Source organism: Geospiza fortis, unplaced genomic scaffold (genome assembly GCF_000277835.1).
Source record: "Geospiza fortis unplaced genomic scaffold, GeoFor_1.0 scaffold112, whole genome shotgun sequence".
Taxonomy (NCBI): domain Eukaryota; kingdom Metazoa; phylum Chordata; class Aves; order Passeriformes; family Thraupidae; genus Geospiza; species Geospiza fortis.
Genome location: NW_005054298.1, coordinates 17,534,515 through 17,551,274, shown reverse-complemented (window position 1 = coordinate 17,551,274; position 16,760 = coordinate 17,534,515). Strand labels below are relative to the sequence as shown.

At 38.8% G+C, this 16,760-nt stretch overlaps 1 protein-coding gene across 4 annotated transcripts in view; it reads left to right on the top strand.

Annotated features, from left to right (window-relative positions):
- Positions 1–900: 900 nt before the first annotated feature.
- ABCB11 (ATP binding cassette subfamily B member 11) overlaps positions 901–16,760 on the top strand; it is a 37,870-nt gene continuing 22,010 nt past the window's right edge. For 2 of the 4 annotated variants that reach the window (XM_005415839.3, XM_005415838.3), the window contains exons 1-10: positions 2,832–2,907; positions 3,230–3,254; positions 4,879–4,927; positions 6,727–6,968; positions 8,649–8,736; positions 9,626–9,759; positions 10,423–10,594; positions 12,331–12,455; positions 13,234–13,408; positions 16,400–16,513. In XM_005415839.3, coding sequence (XP_005415896.1) covers positions 2,832–2,907; positions 3,230–3,254; positions 4,879–4,927; positions 6,727–6,968; positions 8,649–8,736; positions 9,626–9,759; positions 10,423–10,594; positions 12,331–12,455; positions 13,234–13,408; positions 16,400–16,513 — 1,200 coding nt within the window. Of the gene's footprint in view, positions 1,019–2,804; positions 2,908–3,229; positions 3,255–3,489; positions 3,512–4,739; positions 4,788–4,878; positions 4,928–6,726; positions 6,969–8,648; positions 8,737–9,625; positions 9,760–10,422; positions 10,595–12,330; positions 12,456–13,233; positions 13,409–16,399; positions 16,514–16,760 lie in introns of those variants that run through there. The other 2 variants (XM_005415837.3, XM_014306835.2) reach the window with 2 other exon arrangements.

Genomic DNA, 16,760 nt, shown 5'->3' with positions numbered 1-16,760 from the left:
AGTGTTATTCTCAAATCTGTGCTGTGTACAGTGGTATAGCTGGAGACTTCTTTTTGTAAAGTAGTGGGAGCAGACACTGAATTTGCACTTAGTTATGCTGTCATTGTAAACACAGTAATGATGCTAACCGAGGAAAATTGGATTTCTGCTTAGCTACATTTAATTGTGACAACTTTTGGGCATGAGGCTTTATCATAGGAAGTATGAGAGCACAGAAGTCTTGAAGAGACCTGACAATCACTGTGATTAAGACATTGTCTTTCTATCTTGTCCTATCAGTCAGGAGCCTCTGTAGCGAGAACTGATTTCACAGAGGAACTAAACCCTGTTTGCCATTTCCCTCTAAGCTATGCAGTGGTATTGTCTGAGGTCATAGCACTGTCCTCATCAATGTCCCTTATTGAAAAATCCATGGAGGGCTTGTATCCAATGAGAATTCACTACTATTCAGGAGCTTCCAGGCTGTAAAATCTTCATTTCAAAGGAAAAATTGGAAAAAGTTAGAAGCCGTGTGGAAACGGGCAATCTTAGTTAGAAAACTAAGCTTTTGAGCAAGTTTTTAATCTGAATTTAGCTTAATCTCTGAACCAATTCTCACGTTATTCAGCTGATGTTGCTATGGACGGTGGGGACAAGAGCATACACAGTTATTGTCTGCCAAACAAAGTCACTGATAAAATTATGCTATATTAATTCTTCCTGGGCGTTCAACTGTGAGTTGTTTTCCAGAGAACTGTCTGGTCTCCTCATGTATAATTGTTTTCCAAGTGCACTGACTTTGTTTTCAGATTGCATTAGTCAAATTTAAACACTCCATTAGATGTCAATGAACTGAAAACATTGTGACCTCATGGTTATTGACCCAGGTGCAAATAACCAAGGCCCAATTGAAAGATTCAGTTCTGACAAATGGGTTAAAATAATGAAAATATGCTGGAAAATGCTTGAGTGCTTTACTGACTAATTGAACAGGGTCCTTGCAATTTGTTTATGATCCTATGATTTTTCACAGCCACAGGTGAGTAACAAATTTGTCCTGTTTATTATTTCAGAGTTAACTGATGACACTTCCTGAACTGAAAGGTATTGGTATTTTTTTTCCTTTGGGACAATTTAACCTAAATGCTACATTTCCTGTGCACAGTTAGTGTTGCTGGTTTTTTGGTTTGGTTTGGTTTTGTTTTTTTGGGTTTTTTTTTTTTTTTCAGTTTTATTTTTTTTTAATGGGACTGTTTGAAGAACAAGACACTTAACTTCTATTTTGAAGCAATATATGTCTTTCTGCATAAATGCTATCACCAATATGTGAGGAACCTAACTTCAGAGAAACATGAAGGATAATGCTTTCAGGGACAATTTTAATTGTTTTTTTTTCTCCACCCCTCCACTCCCATTTATGTTAAATAAAGATCTGATCTGTATAAAGAGGTGATTTGAAATAGATTTCAAAGGAGTTTGGATCAGGTCCAAATGTTACTCCATTTACAGGATGTGTTCCTTTGTTAGCATTTTTCAATATTACTTATTTAAATCTGGATTTTGAGTTCCTGAAAGATTTTTGTTTCTCAAAAATCCAGCAGCTGCACTGTAACTGGCTAGAGCAAGATGCTATTTCATTTGAGTGCAGTTTGAGTTTTCTCTGCTACTAGGTTGTATTCTGCACACGCATGGGTAGGTCTATTACCTTCTATTTTCTCTGATTTCTATTATCTTGATTTTAAATTGCAGCATCAACAACAGTATTTTTCAAGATGTTCTAAGTGATCCTCATTAAACATTCAGACCCTGAGGAAGGTTATTTTAATAATCTAGTACAGCATGTTAATCTGCTATACTAATCTGTTTAAGTAAGCTAATGAATGATGCCTAAGGAACAGGACAGTAGTTGATGTGTTGAGCTTTAGAAAAAATAGGAAAAATGATTCAGAAATGTGGGACAGTCAAGTCTGTCAATCATTGGTGTTTTCCTACTTTTCCTGTTACTTAAAACTGTATCAGCATTCAGGCTTTAAAAAAAGTTAAAATTATCAATTACAAATTTGATAAACATTTGTTAAAATGAAATAAGGACAACTGAACTATGTCATGTAATGCTTAAAATGAGAGGTTGTGAGTGTTTTATACAGACATATAACCATGTAACTGTTGATACTTAAAGACTGGGAGAAGGTGCAGTAGCTATGCCTTGGGATACATTACATTAAGCAAAGATGTAGATGAGATAACATTGCTTGTGAAAGGGCTTATTTTGGGGATGACTTCTGCAGCATTTCCCCCTGGATGCATCTTGGATGCCAGATGTCAATATGGCCTTGGAGCTTCCACCATTCTCCCTTTCTGAGCCCCAGTAGTTCCCTGTCATGATTCTCCCAGGTGTTGCCAGTTGGGACAGCACAAGGCAGGGGCAGGTTCTGCTGCTCCCTTGTAACTGAGGCAGGATTTGTCCTGTTATGGTCTCAGCCTCTGAGTTACCCTCCCAGATGCCACCCACAGAGGCAGTGGTTCACTTCAGCAGAGCCATGCCTGGGGACAGGGCTGTTTGCCAGGAGCTGCCAAGCCCTGCAGGGCAGCCTCCTCATAGGCCTGCCAGCGGTGGGTTGGGCACTCTCTGAGGTGTTTTTCTATGCTGTGGTTTCACTGAGTCCATGACATCTGTCCTGTTACAACTTGTGCTGTAATCAGTGGTGTCATCCTGGGATCATGAGGGCAAAGGGGCAGTTTAACACAATGTTGTTTTATGTTCACAGACAAATGTAAGCTGATACTCTTTCTTTTCCCCATCCCCACACCCCATCTCTTTTCAGGATTTTTGATTGAAGTTCATAATCATCATGTCTGACCCAGTAGTTCTGCGTAGCATCAAGAGACTGGGAGAGGATAATTATGCTTTTGACTCAGATGGCAAATGTAAGAAGTTTATTCTTTAGTCACCTCCTTAGGTTATAAAGCATGTAGAATAGGTGGTGGGTGGCCTAAGCAAAGGAAGTAGTCTACGGAATACAAGCAAATAGTCTGTGGAATAAATAGGGTTATATGGTACCTGCTGTCATAAGTATGCTGCCCCCAAAACTTTTCTGTAAAAAATATAATAATCCCTACTCATGGACAATCTTTATGGGTAAACTAGCAATTTCAAGGTATCTGCATAGGTTTTTACACTCCGTACTTTGTTGTACAAGTAAAAGGGTTCTGTTGAAGAAAAAAAAGTAAAAAGTGCTGTCTTACACAGTTTCTCCCAACAAACACTCATATTTGTAGTCATGCATATATTCAGCAGAATTCTAATGAGCTAATTCTAAGATCTTAGCTAATGCTAAGATCTGCATTCCCTCTTCTTATCAGAGCTTGTCTTTTTTTCCATTTTTCCTTTGCAATATGCAAATGATCAGGTCCCATGGAGTTCTAGAGTTTATGTTTCACATGTCTATAGAAGGTTATGTACTTTAACAATAATCATTAACTAGACTGTGCATTTATTTTCCTTCACAGGTAACAGCTTCAAGAAATCAGGGTAAGTCATGTACATTATTGGAGCAATCAATATTTCTAGGAATATTCAAAGAAGTTAATGTTATTGGATCAAATTGATGGAATATTTATTTTTTTAAAAAAGCTGTTCTCTAGTGGGTGAACCTCCTTATTTGAGACAACTGTAACAGGTAGACCAAAGCAGTCCTAGAAACTTTCAAAAACACAAATATGATCTTCCTTCTGAAAATGTTTTTGATATTCAAATTTATCTTTCTTCAGTGTTTTTAGTTTGAGAAATCACTTTTTCAGGAATTTTAATCAGACTTGATTAATTTCTCTTAAAACTTAGCTGTGAGATTTTAAAACAAAAGGTCTCGGATACTAAGATTTAAGTGTAGAATTCTGGATAGTTAAAATTTGGGATGATTTACAGAATTTGACCTTCAGCTATTATTAGAGGTCTGATTGGAATTAAGAACCTCCTCATTCCGAGACCTTTGGACAACTCTGTATCAGGCTGGACAGTAACAATACTATAATTTGAGCCAACTCTTTCTGACACTGTGTACCCAGTCTGGGAGCTACCTCTAGAACAGGAAAATCAGAGTATCTCTTAATTTTTCCTGTTGTCAGGTTACCCATCTAAGAGAGCACCAGCCCAGTATTAGAAGTCTACCACGTCTTTCCACCACGAAACCCAAGTTCTGTTGGACTTTCACGTGTAACACGCATGTGATCCATACATACCTGATGGAAAGCTTCCTTTAGGCTTTCTAGGATCTGGTTTCTGAAAACAGTTTATGACAAATACAGCTTGAATAGTTTGCTTCATTAAAACCAAACCAAAACAACCCACCACAAACAGAATATCCCTATTCATTCATCACTGAATGTACACAGCTGATGATGATCCCTTGCTACAGGAACAGGAACTTTCTCTGTCTTAAAGGAAGGATTATCCAACAATTTGGGCAGTAGGTTCTTCTTCTTTAGCTGACCTCAAAGAACCCACAATCTACATTATAGGAACAGTGTGTTGAGGAGCTGCTTATGGAACAAAGTATAAACCTTTAGAGAATTTTAACCTAACCTCCATTCTAGTCTCTGTCTAAAATTTCAAAGAACCATCAAATCACTGATTCCAAAGAAATCCAAAAGAAACAGCTTGTCTCTTAAAATTCTGGGCAAAATGTCTCAAGTAAAATGTAATTTTAGAGAAGCAACCAAGAGAATAAAAGTAATAATGTAAAATCTTATCTTTTTGCCAGAAATTTCTATGCATCTGAAGAACCTTTTATAGAGAAGAAAAGTGAAAAGTGAGTAAAGTTCAATTCTTTATGCTTAGCATATAAAACAAAATATGTACTAAAATACAAGTTCATGATTTTATGTTTTCTGTTGTTGAAGGTCATCAAAGAAGAAAGAAAATAGCGTTCATGTTGGCTTCTTTCAGCTGGTAATGAAAGCAATGTCTATAAATATTTGACGTGTATTGTGTTGCAGAATAAGTGATAATAACCAATAAGGTTGTTTTGGGGTATAGCTTGACTAAGCTGAACTTTTAAGGATTAAATCTTTTGGCCTGAAATCCTACCAATAAAATTCAGTGGGAATTCACTAGAACCCCTTGCCATCTTGTCAGTTTGGTGTCAAAAATGTCTATTAAACACATTATATTTAAGCTATAGATACATATATGGAAATGAGTTAAGTTGCATAGCAGGGATTTAGGTGACTTTGGTTCATTCTTATTTCTACCAAAAATCTTCTGTGTGATATTTGGCAGATAATTTAGCCCCCTCATAATTGTTCCATGGGTTTTAGAAGATTTGGTTGCAATGGAAACTTGTGGATGCACAATACCATATGGTATGAGTTACATCTAGCCTTTGATGTAATTCCAATGGGTTAATCTAAATTTTAAAATAAATGTAGTCAAGAGGTATCCAACCAGCAGCACGCAGCTAAGAGATCTTACTACTCCTGGTTTGCACACAGCCCAGTCAGTTAGTCTGTAATGTGTCCAAACAAGTACGGCCCTGACTGTAGCAGCAGGCTGGTGCAGTAACATCCCTTGCAATGTACCTGGCTAAGTATCTCAGCTCCTGGTTGGGTGGAGACAGCAGTCTGTCCCCACAGAGGGCAAGCAGAGAGGTTTGCACAGATATTTAACTCCTGAAGTGCAGTTGGTAAATACAGTATGTTTGCTTCAGATGTGCTGAGAAATCAGATATCACATATCTGTGCATTTTCTGTGTAGTTTTTTTTTTAAATCAAGTGAATTCCTAGCTAGCTTCTTATGAGCAAGGTTTGTAAAACAGTGGTAGAGGTACAGTTTTCTTCTGACTTTGTTTTCTTCTTTTTTTTGTAGAAGGACGTTTTATTTATTTATTGTTTGTGTTAACTGGTTTTGCCTTTATATTGTCTTTGCCCTAATGTCCCTTTCCATATATGCTGTAAATTCCCACCCTTTCTTCTCTAGGACACATTCTAGCACCTACAGAACCTGGACAGGTTCTTCAGAAGGCTATGATTCCTCTTGACACCCCTATTTTTAAATGTATAGCATTTGATACTGATAGTCTATATGAACAGTTTAATCTATATATTTGCACCTGACTTCACCCTGAGAATCAGATTTCCAACCATCATGACAAAGGCAACTTAAATCACTGTATCTTTGCCGAGCTACCCGTGTGAAAACTCTTTTCTACACATTTCTCTCAGATTAAGAGCCTGGCTCAGCCAAAGCATTTCAGAATGAATTTCAGCTATGAAAACTTGCTCTGAGATGTTTAGTTGCTTTCCTACCACAGCACCATAGACTTCTGAGAAATTGGCTGACTCTATTCAGAGCCTCTACATAATGCCCTAGGGCTTTTTCCTTCCCTCCCACTCTCTCCACTGGAAGTCTACAAGGCAGACTATACATATCAATTATAGTTACTATTTTTAATCTCTTACCTAGTTTCTGGAATGATGATCATGCAGAATGATATTGAGCTATAATGTTATCTGATAATACATTCATTCACATGTTAAAAGGAAGCTTGTAATAATTTATGAGGCTGTAATCACAGATGTAATTAGATTAGATTGGACAGAGAGATTTTTCTTCTTTCTATATTGAAGATAATTCTGAAATTTAAAGAGAATGTTTTTTTATCTGATCCACCTAATTAATGATTTATCATTACACAACCAGTATGAAGACTGCCTCGCAGCAGAGACCATATTTTTTTCTTCCCTCTTTAGTTTCGATTTTCATCATCTATGGAGATTTTAATGATGGTTGCTGGTACTTTGTGTGCTATTGTTCATGGAGTGGCCCAACCCGCTGTGTTGCTTGTGTTTGGTGCAATGGCAGACACATTTATTGAATATGACATAGAAATGCAAGAGCTTAAAGACCCAAACAAGACATGTGTAAATAACACCATAGTGTGGATTAATGGAACTATTCATCAGAATGAAAAGAACACCACAATAAGATGTGGGTAAGTATGGATGTTATCATTCTTATCATATCCCATTGTTATCGTAGCTTGTCAGAGAATGCATTGCTATTGAAGGTTCTGTTCGGCCTCTAAATCTTATATTTTCTGTTCATAAGATGGTTCTGGTTACATAGTCCTGTTTCTGAGCTGGTGATATTATCTGGAGGGACAGAAGGTCAGCTTGGATCTTGGTCTTTCAGTTATAGCTGTCAGCAAGAATATTCTTCGATTATGATTGTTTGGATAACAGATATATATGTTACATATCTGAGTTCATTAATCTATTTTCTCTGATTACACTGTAGGTAGTAATGACTACTGGTCATTCTGGTCAGAACTTAATTACCTGTAGGTGCCTGCTGACTTCTGAGCAAGATACCTAAACTTTTGTCACAGAGAGAAATGAGCATTTCTAGAATGCAATTCATCTTAGCTTATGGGGGATGTCTGAGGCAGATCAAAAGAACTGCCCCATAAGACTTGCTGTTTCTTTCCATTAAATATAATAAATGGAGTCTAGAGAATTTATTCAGATACAGGTATCTGTAAAGGCCAAATTTGAACCTGTAACCTTTCCTAAGAATCATTTCTTGGTGCATCATTATAAATCAATTCCTTATCCACCGAGTGGTCCATCCACCATGTCTCTCCAGTTTAGAGTCAAGGATGTCATGCAGGATAGTATCAAATGCTTTGCACAAATCCAGTTAGTAGATGATGTCAGTCACTCTTCCCTCATCCATCAATGCTGTACCTCTGTCATAGAAGGCCACCAATATGTCCAGCATGAGTTGCCTTTAGTGAAGTCACACTGGCTGTCACCAGTCACCTGCTTATTTATCATATGCCTTGGCACAGTTACTAGGAGGATCTGCTCCACTATCCTAATTGTCATGTAAAATTGTTCTGGATATCTGTGTCAGATAACTTAGGTTAACAACCTAAGTTGTTTCCATGACTGTTTTTTGTCAGAGATCAAGTCAGGCACAGAATGGTCCCTTGTGGCTTAAAATTTCAGGGTACAAAATTTTGGGTAAGTTAAATAAAATTTGCTGTTCTGCAGGATGTTTTTGAAAAAGTTTTCTAAATGCATAACCTATAACAACCTATTTCAAAGTAGATTAAATGCAAAAGCAGCAATTCATTGTCCTTCACTGATATTAGGAGTAATTATCACTACTACTTGTGTAACAGAACAAATGATCATTTTAGATTAGTAAGTTTATGGTACAAAGTAATATTTTATTTGACTTTAGCAGCCCTCACTTCTCCCTATAAAATGCAGTTGAAATTTGAATGTTATTAGTTGCTTGGCACAAAACAAGCACATTCAACATCTAATGAAAACTTGTTGGGCAGCTCTTCTCTGAAACACCCTCTCACCTGTGCTGTTTTGGAGCAGGCAGTCTGGGGGCATTTCCTGGGGACTGCAGGGGTGCTGCAGGATGGTGGAGCTTTTTTTGGTAGCTGCCAGCTCCCAACCCCTGTGCAACAGCCAGAACAAGGAAACCAGCCACTTGCAATAGCTTTGGTATTGGGAAACAATGTCTCTGTTAGCTAAACAAGCTGACTTCCACCTCGTCTGAATCTAACGTGAGGATCAGATTAGAAACCTGTGAGAAACTTAAAAAAGTATTACTCACTTCTTTTTTCCTTTTTTTTTCCTTTTCCTTTTTTTAGGCTGCTGGACATTGAACATGAAATGACCAAGTTTGCAGGATACTATGGAGGAATTGGTTGTGCCATACTTGTGTTAGGATACCTCCAAGTCAGTATTTTGTTTTCCATTTTGATTTCAAAGTTTAAATCACTAAATAATTAAATTTATAATTATTATGTTGGTTTTAACTGCTTAGCTACTTATTTGAGCAGAACAGAGGCTTTCAGTTGTCATTCCATCACTGAAATATGTTAGCTCTGGCAATCTGAGTGCTCCTAGGATTTGGGCATGCATACCTTTGTAAAAGGATGCATTTTACCCACACCACAAGCAATACTTGATCAAGTGTAGTTACTATGGAATCCACATGCCCTCCAAAAATAACAGCTGAAGGGCATGCAGATTCCCAGTAGGCATCTCAACTGTGCTGAGCCCTGTTTCTGTTACAGAGATATTACAGAGAATACTAGTGTAAAACTAATGTTGAACAAGAATTATACCCTACATCTTCTGTAATAATTGTTTGGTCCTTATGACTGAAGGGAGTCAAAAGCTTGGATGATTCCTGCAAAGTCTGCTGAACGGCCCATGGCTTTTGAAACTTTTTATAATCGCAAACATCACTTGTCAATCTCCCTTCTGAAAACTATCCAAGAATTTTGCAGAGGTAGGATGGCTGCCATCTCTGTATTACTTATATTTGTAGATGGAAAAAATGTTGTCCATATGGCAGTCATGTAACAGCATAAGTAATTTAACTTGCCTCTCTTCCCATTTTATCAGAACTGAGACAAATGCCTGATCCAGAGGCTATATAAAATTGTTGGATTATTTAAAGACCAAAACAGCTATCATGTCTATGCAGCCAGAATGTATTTTACCTGAATAGTAATTTTATCAACAGCCTTTCCCATTCTAGTCAGATTGCTTTTTCTGATTTCTTGAGAGTAGAAGGACTTTTTTACTGCAATTATCAGCTATCTTGTGCTTTTCCCAGATCTGCTTTTGGGTTATGTCTGCAGCTCGTCAGATACAGAAAATCAGGAAAGCTTATTTCAGGAAAATAATGCGAATGGATATAGGCTGGTTTGACTGTACATCTGTAGGAGAACTGAACACTCGAATTTCTGAGTAAGTAATCTAAGAAACTCATATGCTACAGAAAATATTTTGCAATTCCTTCCAAACACTGCAGAATGCCAATAACCAGGCATGTGACAAACACCTTTTGGTAGAAATACAGCTATGTTCGTGGGAGCAGCAACCAGACTGATTAGCTCTCCCATCTTTGAACTAAGTACCATAACTGTTGAACCACAATTATTTCCCTTTCATGCCTTGTCTGACAGCAAATGTCTGGGTGGGTGGGTGGTGGGCTAGATGGGTTTTGGGGTGGGGTTTTTTTTCCAGTTTGTCCTCTCCTTTCTTCTCCTTTTGTACCCAGTCATTTCAGCGTGATCTGTAATTTGGCTGCCAGAGCACACTTCCTGAATCAGCTGGGGCACAGTAGGAAGAGCCAGCTAGTGAATCAGTCTGCTGCCAGAACATTTCCTGGGAAAGGACAGTATATTCTCTGCAATATTCATGCCTAAAAGGCTTCTCCATTGCAAAGGCATCAGGTTTTCTCATTGTACTCCAGGGTCTTTGTATGGGGTAATGGTGAAAGAATAGGGATGAGGATGGGCCCTCTCCAGTGAAAAGCAACTAACCCAAATGGGGCCAAGACCTGCAACACAAACTAAAGTTATGCTCACCACTCTTCTGTTGATTTTTGTTGCTGTTATTGTTTTCCAGTGATGTTAACAAAATTAATGAGGCTATTGCTGATCAAGTAGCAATCTTCATCCAGCGCATAACCACCTTTGTAGGTGGATTCCTCCTGGGATTTGTCAGTGGCTGGAAACTGACCTTGGTTATCATTGCAGTCAGCCCTCTGCTTGGGGTTGGAGCAGCTCTCTATGGCTTGGTAAGTGAATTGTGAAAGATTCCCATTGAGCAATAATGGACAGGAAAGATCTGTCCAGAAAGCTGTGAGGACTGGTGAAGTTGATCACACCCCTTTAAAGTCAGGAGAGACAGATTATGGTCCCAGTAGCACTGAGGGAAAGGGGAGGGATGGAGGGAGGGGTGTGGTAGAGGGAAGGTGGGCTTTACTCTCACTTTGTTTTTTCTGATTCCCAGAGTAATAAAACCTGTTTCTTAGAGGGGAGTGTAAGCTTACCTTCTTGGGGGTCCTGTGGATGGGTATTAATGCTGAGATCAGAAGCTGGTCTTTGCCTTTCTCAATTACTACACACCTGCTTTAGATGGCTACAAGACACAGGACTTGATTTCTCTATGTAAATTAGTGACTTTTATGGGTGCTAAGTTTCAGAGACATAAAATGGTTGAAAACAACTACTCAAACTTACCTCAAGCTGTCCCTGCTCCCAGAAGCTGCTGCACTTCTCCAGTTGTTCCTGTTCTGCTTCTCCATCCACTTCCTACAAACTTCCTGTCACTGTACAAAGGACAGTGAAAAGGGAAACTGCAGGATCCTCTGCCCTCTCATCTCCTCTCCCACACTCAGCAGGGCTGGGTAATTCCTGCTCATCTTCTTCATTCTTCTTGGGTTCAGTCCTTTGGCAATCTCATTTCTTTCACATCAGGAACAGCTTGCTATCATTCTGCTATCAAACATCTAATGTAACTGTGACTAATTTCTTGTCCTCCAGCTCTGCTTTAGCACCTTGTGCTGGCTGCAAGTAGTTGATATGAATAATGACTCATGTGAAGTGGGAGAGCAGAAGCTTGGCAGGGAATGAAATAAAACAAAAAATGTTTTTTCTTCATTTGTTCCACCTTATTCCCCTTTATCTTTATAATTTTCTCCTTTTCCATTCTTACTTTACCCATCTCTTTCCAGACACATACCTACTTTTAAGGTTTTCCTCATTATTAGCCTTTCCAGCCCAAGTCTTTGTTTTACACCATGAAGAAAAGAGACCCAAAGTCAATCTAGCCTGGTTTCCTGTCTTCAAAAAGGACTAATAGATGCAAGGGATAGGGTATTTGGAAAGAGAAAGCAAAGACTGACACATTACACTTTTAATGATGTCTCATTCCCAAGTCAATGTGGTATCTCTGTGTAGAATTGTAAATTACTACATTTTCTTCCATTAATTTGAGCAGTTTTTTGAGTCTAAGTAAGCTTTTGGCATCCAGTAAGCTCTTGGTTGCTGTGTAGGGACCTGTTTGCTATCAGCCCATGAAACAAAGCACAGTGGTGGCAACATCTGTTTTTATCCTCCCCCACCACTACAGTTACCTCTTCTTCCTGATGTTGGGATCTGCCATGGCGGTTAAAGGGCTGCTCCTGGCACTTAAGCTCCCCCTTCCTCCCTCTGTGCACAAACCCTCAGTGTGCAATCTGCTTCAGCCCAGTTAGAGCAGAGAGAGGGAGAGAGGGAGGGAGGCAGGGAAAGCAGGAGTTGTCAGCTGCTCTTTCTAGCTACTTGGAGCAGAGCTGTTGCAAAACATATGCTACAAAGGTGTATGCCCTGGCACTAGAAGACCTAAGTCTTTGAGTGTGCAACATGCCTGGAGTGCAGGAGGTGACCCAGTGCAGAGCAGCCAGCACAGGGTGATAGCCAGCATTGCTCATCACTGTCCTTTTCTGTACCTGAAGTTCAGGTGTAACCAGCCCTGCTTATGCTTTTGTAGGCTGTGGCAAAACTAACAGGCCGAGAATTAAAGGCTTATGCAAAAGCTGGAGCTGTGGCTGACGAAGTGCTCTCATCCATCAGAACAGTGGCTGCTTTTGGTGGGGAGAAGAAAGAAGTTGAAAGGTTTGTTTGAACAAACTCTAAGGTCTCTGATTTCTTTTTCCTGAAGCAATGTAATGCTGTAATGCACATCAGATTCATAACAATTCACTGCTATATTCTACAACTATGACTGTCTAGTAGCTTTGAAACTTACATGCATGTATATTTCAGAAATTTAGGTTTCAAGTAATGTATGCAGAATTAGTTTTAGTCACAGTCTATCAGTGAAATAAAGCATCAGTAATACTATCTTCAATCATGCTTACTTGTAGGAACATTCTGTCAATTTTTTCCCTAAATGCTGTCTGATGTATCACTTTTGCAGCGTATCTGAAAACCTTGAGTAGTTTCAAGCTAAGTAGGAGAATTAGTTTCATCAGAACATGCTCATGATGAATGTCAATTCAATCATGACATCATTTTTCATCAGAAAAACATCAGGTTTTTCTTCTGCAAATTTCTCTTAAATTCTATGAAAACATAATATGGCTGTAGGATGTGCTCTGGAGTGTTGGGAGATTCTCAAATCCTGTGTTAATCTGCTAAAACTCCAAACCCCATGATAAGGTATCTGAAAAGGTGGCTTTTCTTGTGCTTGTTATACTAGAACATACAAGGATTTAATGATCTGGGAGCACTGCTGGTTTCAGCAGTGATCTCTCACTTCAGAGTGATTCTGTTTCAACCTTATGTGTGGACATTCTGCTGAGTCTTTAAAGGTGCCTCATGTGATCTTTGTTCATTTTGAAATTTCTGTCAAATTTATTTAATTCCCTCTTATTTTTCTCTCTTTCGACAGATATGATAAGAACTTGGTGTTTGCTCAGCACTGGGGAATTCGAAAAGGAATGATAATGGGATTATTCAGTGGTTACATGTGGTGTATAATTTTTCTAAGTTATGCATTAGCCTTTTGGTATGGCTCTAAACTTGTCCTTGAGGAAGAAGAATATTCACCTGGCACTCTTCTGCAGGTACTCATTTTAGCTTGATGCAACTTTTCTGGACTGTTCTTAAAATAATAATTCTGGAACACATATCTGTTCTGGTATCTGGTGGCTCCATGGTAACAAACATTATTTATGTCTTTTAAAGATCATTACTCACTATATGTATGACACAAGTGGATAAGACTTAAAAAAAAAATCTATCTTTATTTTAAATATTTTAAATATTACCTATGGTTATCAGAATAATGCCTTCATTTGACAGCCCACACAATTATCAGAGGCCTGAAACTAGCTTTTCTATTTTGTGGGTCAGCATGGGGCTTCTGGGATGTTGGCTTTTCTGAAGAATTTTATGATGAAAAGGGTTGTGGTAAAGAGACACCTAACCAAAGAAAGCCTTGTCACATCTAATTTCTCATGAACACTTTGTGTTCCTTTGAGAAACCATTTCCTGTTGTTTTGTTTTTACAAAGGCCATGTAAACATGTATGCAGATAAAAACACACCTGGCTGTGGCTCTTGCAGCATGTACAAAAACTGTGTTAACCTGCATGGCACTCATGCATTCACTTCTGCTCAGTAGGTGCTTCAGACACTTCTGGCCTCAATGCAACAAAGCCAACATCTACAGGTATTTTGGTTGGTTGCTTAAGCCAGGACTGCCCAAATGGCAGACTCCAGTCCAAACTCAGAACAACTTTTCCTGAACCTTAATAAGTTCTGGGTGTTCTGATGTTTGCTCCTTCTCTGCCTGTTGCACACCATCAGAGTTCCCAACCACCTGCTCCACAAAGTGCAAAGTTTCCTGCTAAATGGAACTTGACAAATTACCCTGAGAATGTTGTAAACCTGAGTCATTCTGTTCGAGGAAGGAAACATTTGCACCTGCTCACAATACCCATAGTTGATATGAGGAAGTGCTGTGAAAAACAAAGTGAGCAATTTCTTAGCCTTGCTCAAGGTAACTATAGTCCAGTGCTTCCAAATGACAAATGGCAAACAGTGGGGAGCTACCCTGTAGCTGAAAAACTGTAGCTGCCAATGGAGAAAGTCTCCCTTATGCCTTTCCTCACAGCTTCCAGTCTTTTTCTTCTACTTCATATTTTCTACCATACACTCCTAGTTTGGCAGGGGGCAGTAGGGGGAATTTCTAGATACAAAACATTGAAATATGCTTTTCCTGTTCTCTCAAAAAGTCATACAGCCACCATGCTGCATTGAGATCTACTAAGTATTGCCTTCCCTTCTTCTTCTGCCAGGTGTACAGAACATGCTCCTTCATGTTCATGACAGACTCTGACAGGCTTAGAACCCCCTTGCTTAAAGACTCATTCCTGCAAGAAAATCAGTTTGTAGTAAAGTTGAGTGTAAATGTATGGCATGATCTCTACATCCCAGCAAAGACATTTGCAGTGCATTCAGTAGATTCCTCCACTTTAGCTACAGGGATATTCCCAGTAAACATCATTATGCTGCAAAGGAGAACTGAGTCCTATGTCCTGTTATTTCTTTCTCAACTGTAGTCTTTCCTTATACACTTTGCCCCATTTATCCTGAGTTCTGTTTGTGTTATATCCAAAAGCGTAGCTGGGTCCTTGTTTGCTTCTTAGCAGAATTTGAAGGCCAAGCTAGAGGAAACTGTTACATACCAGACATAGCATTCCATGTCCTTATGTGCAGGGTGAATGTTCAAACTAGCACCCACAATAAAGCAACAAAATGGAGCAAAGGCATTGTCCAACCCTTATAACCTGTTCTGCCAAAACACCTCTGTAACTGAAAAACTAAGGAGAAGTAAAACAGAGTAAATTCTAGGAAAAACCTGTCAAAAAGTGTCAAAAGCACACCCCATATGAGAAGAATAAGCTATACTTACAATACAATGCAGAAACAGACAATGAAATAATTTGCATCAATGTGGTACACAAGTGTTAAATAAGCCTCTGCCTTCTTTATGTTCACCACCTTGCAGTGTCCTGTTCTTTGAAGCCCCTGCCAGCATTTGCAGTCTTAGTTCCTGTCTATATTTAAGAACCTTCATAAAAACCATTCATAGAAATGAAGTATTGGCAGCTCTTAGGAAATTTCTAACAAACACTTCTGTGTTTTAGTTGATATGCTACAGCTTCACTTGCTTCTCATCACAAGGCCACACACCAGGGCTGAATTCTTGGACTCAAGGGTCCTCTGATATTCAGTATTCTATCCAGCTGCCTTTATTGTCTGTCAGTCTTCCCAGGAAGAGCAGATGCTGTTGCTCATTTTCTCTCATACTGTCCTAGGCTTTAGCAAAAAGGGGATCCTTGGGCTTTCAGAAGGGAATCATTAGTGAGTAACTCTTCATTTCGGTTCTTAGAAAAGGACTTACCCTGAGCCCACTGGGTATGTCTTACTGGTAGAAACTCTTCACCCAAAATGATAGAATATTTTCACATCAAAAAGTGGCTTATCCAGTGTTTGTAGCAACCCTTACAGTTAATTTCTCTGTGAGACAAAGAAAAAATATTCTCTATAGCTGGTACTTCCTTCAAAAGTAAGCTTTGTGAGTATTGGATCACACAGGAGCTGCAATATACAAAGATTGTAATACAGTGGTTTAAGCTTCTTTCTATTTTTGCTTACTGGTGAAATGCATCCCTGAAATAATCAAATTCCCACCAATGTCCTGTTCTAGATCTTGTTTCAAGGAAAAGGCACACAGTCAAACTGAGACGGCTTTAAAATACATCAGTGGCATCTCAGTAAATACCTAGATGCAAACTTTTTTAGGCAAAGACAAATATGAGTTGATTTACTTCAGCCTCAAGCAGATCTGTAAAAGACAGCAAAAATACCTTCTGAAATGCATTTATTTGCTTTCTTGTTGGCTAATAATGCTCATATAGTGGATCACTTCAGTTCAGCAGATGCATGAGAAGTCATAAAGCTACTGTAGTTGGGTTTGCCTGTCTAAGCTGTAAGCTATAGTAAAAATGTGATGTCATATTTTGTTAACTTCTTTTTCCATTTCTTCAGGTTTTCTTTGGTGTTTTAATAGGAGCATTGAATCTTGGCCAGGCATCTCCCTGTCTGGAAGCCTTTGCCACCGGTCGTGGGGCTGCAACAAACATTTTTGAGACAATAGATAAAGTAAGTAATGCATTTCTAAGCTGTGTTACTTTGTAGTGCAAAAATAATTAAATATGCCTGAAGTGGTACTAGTTTTATCTGCAGTGTAAATGAAGAAAAATGAGTCTCATTAAGGAAAAACTGACTGTGCAATAGAAAAGTCTAGTGGGATGCACATGGGCTCAAAGAACACATTGAACAGATTTCTTAAGTGGCCTGGTTGTGAGTTCTGAAGCTTTACCTCGGCTGCTGCTGTTCCTTGTTCCCA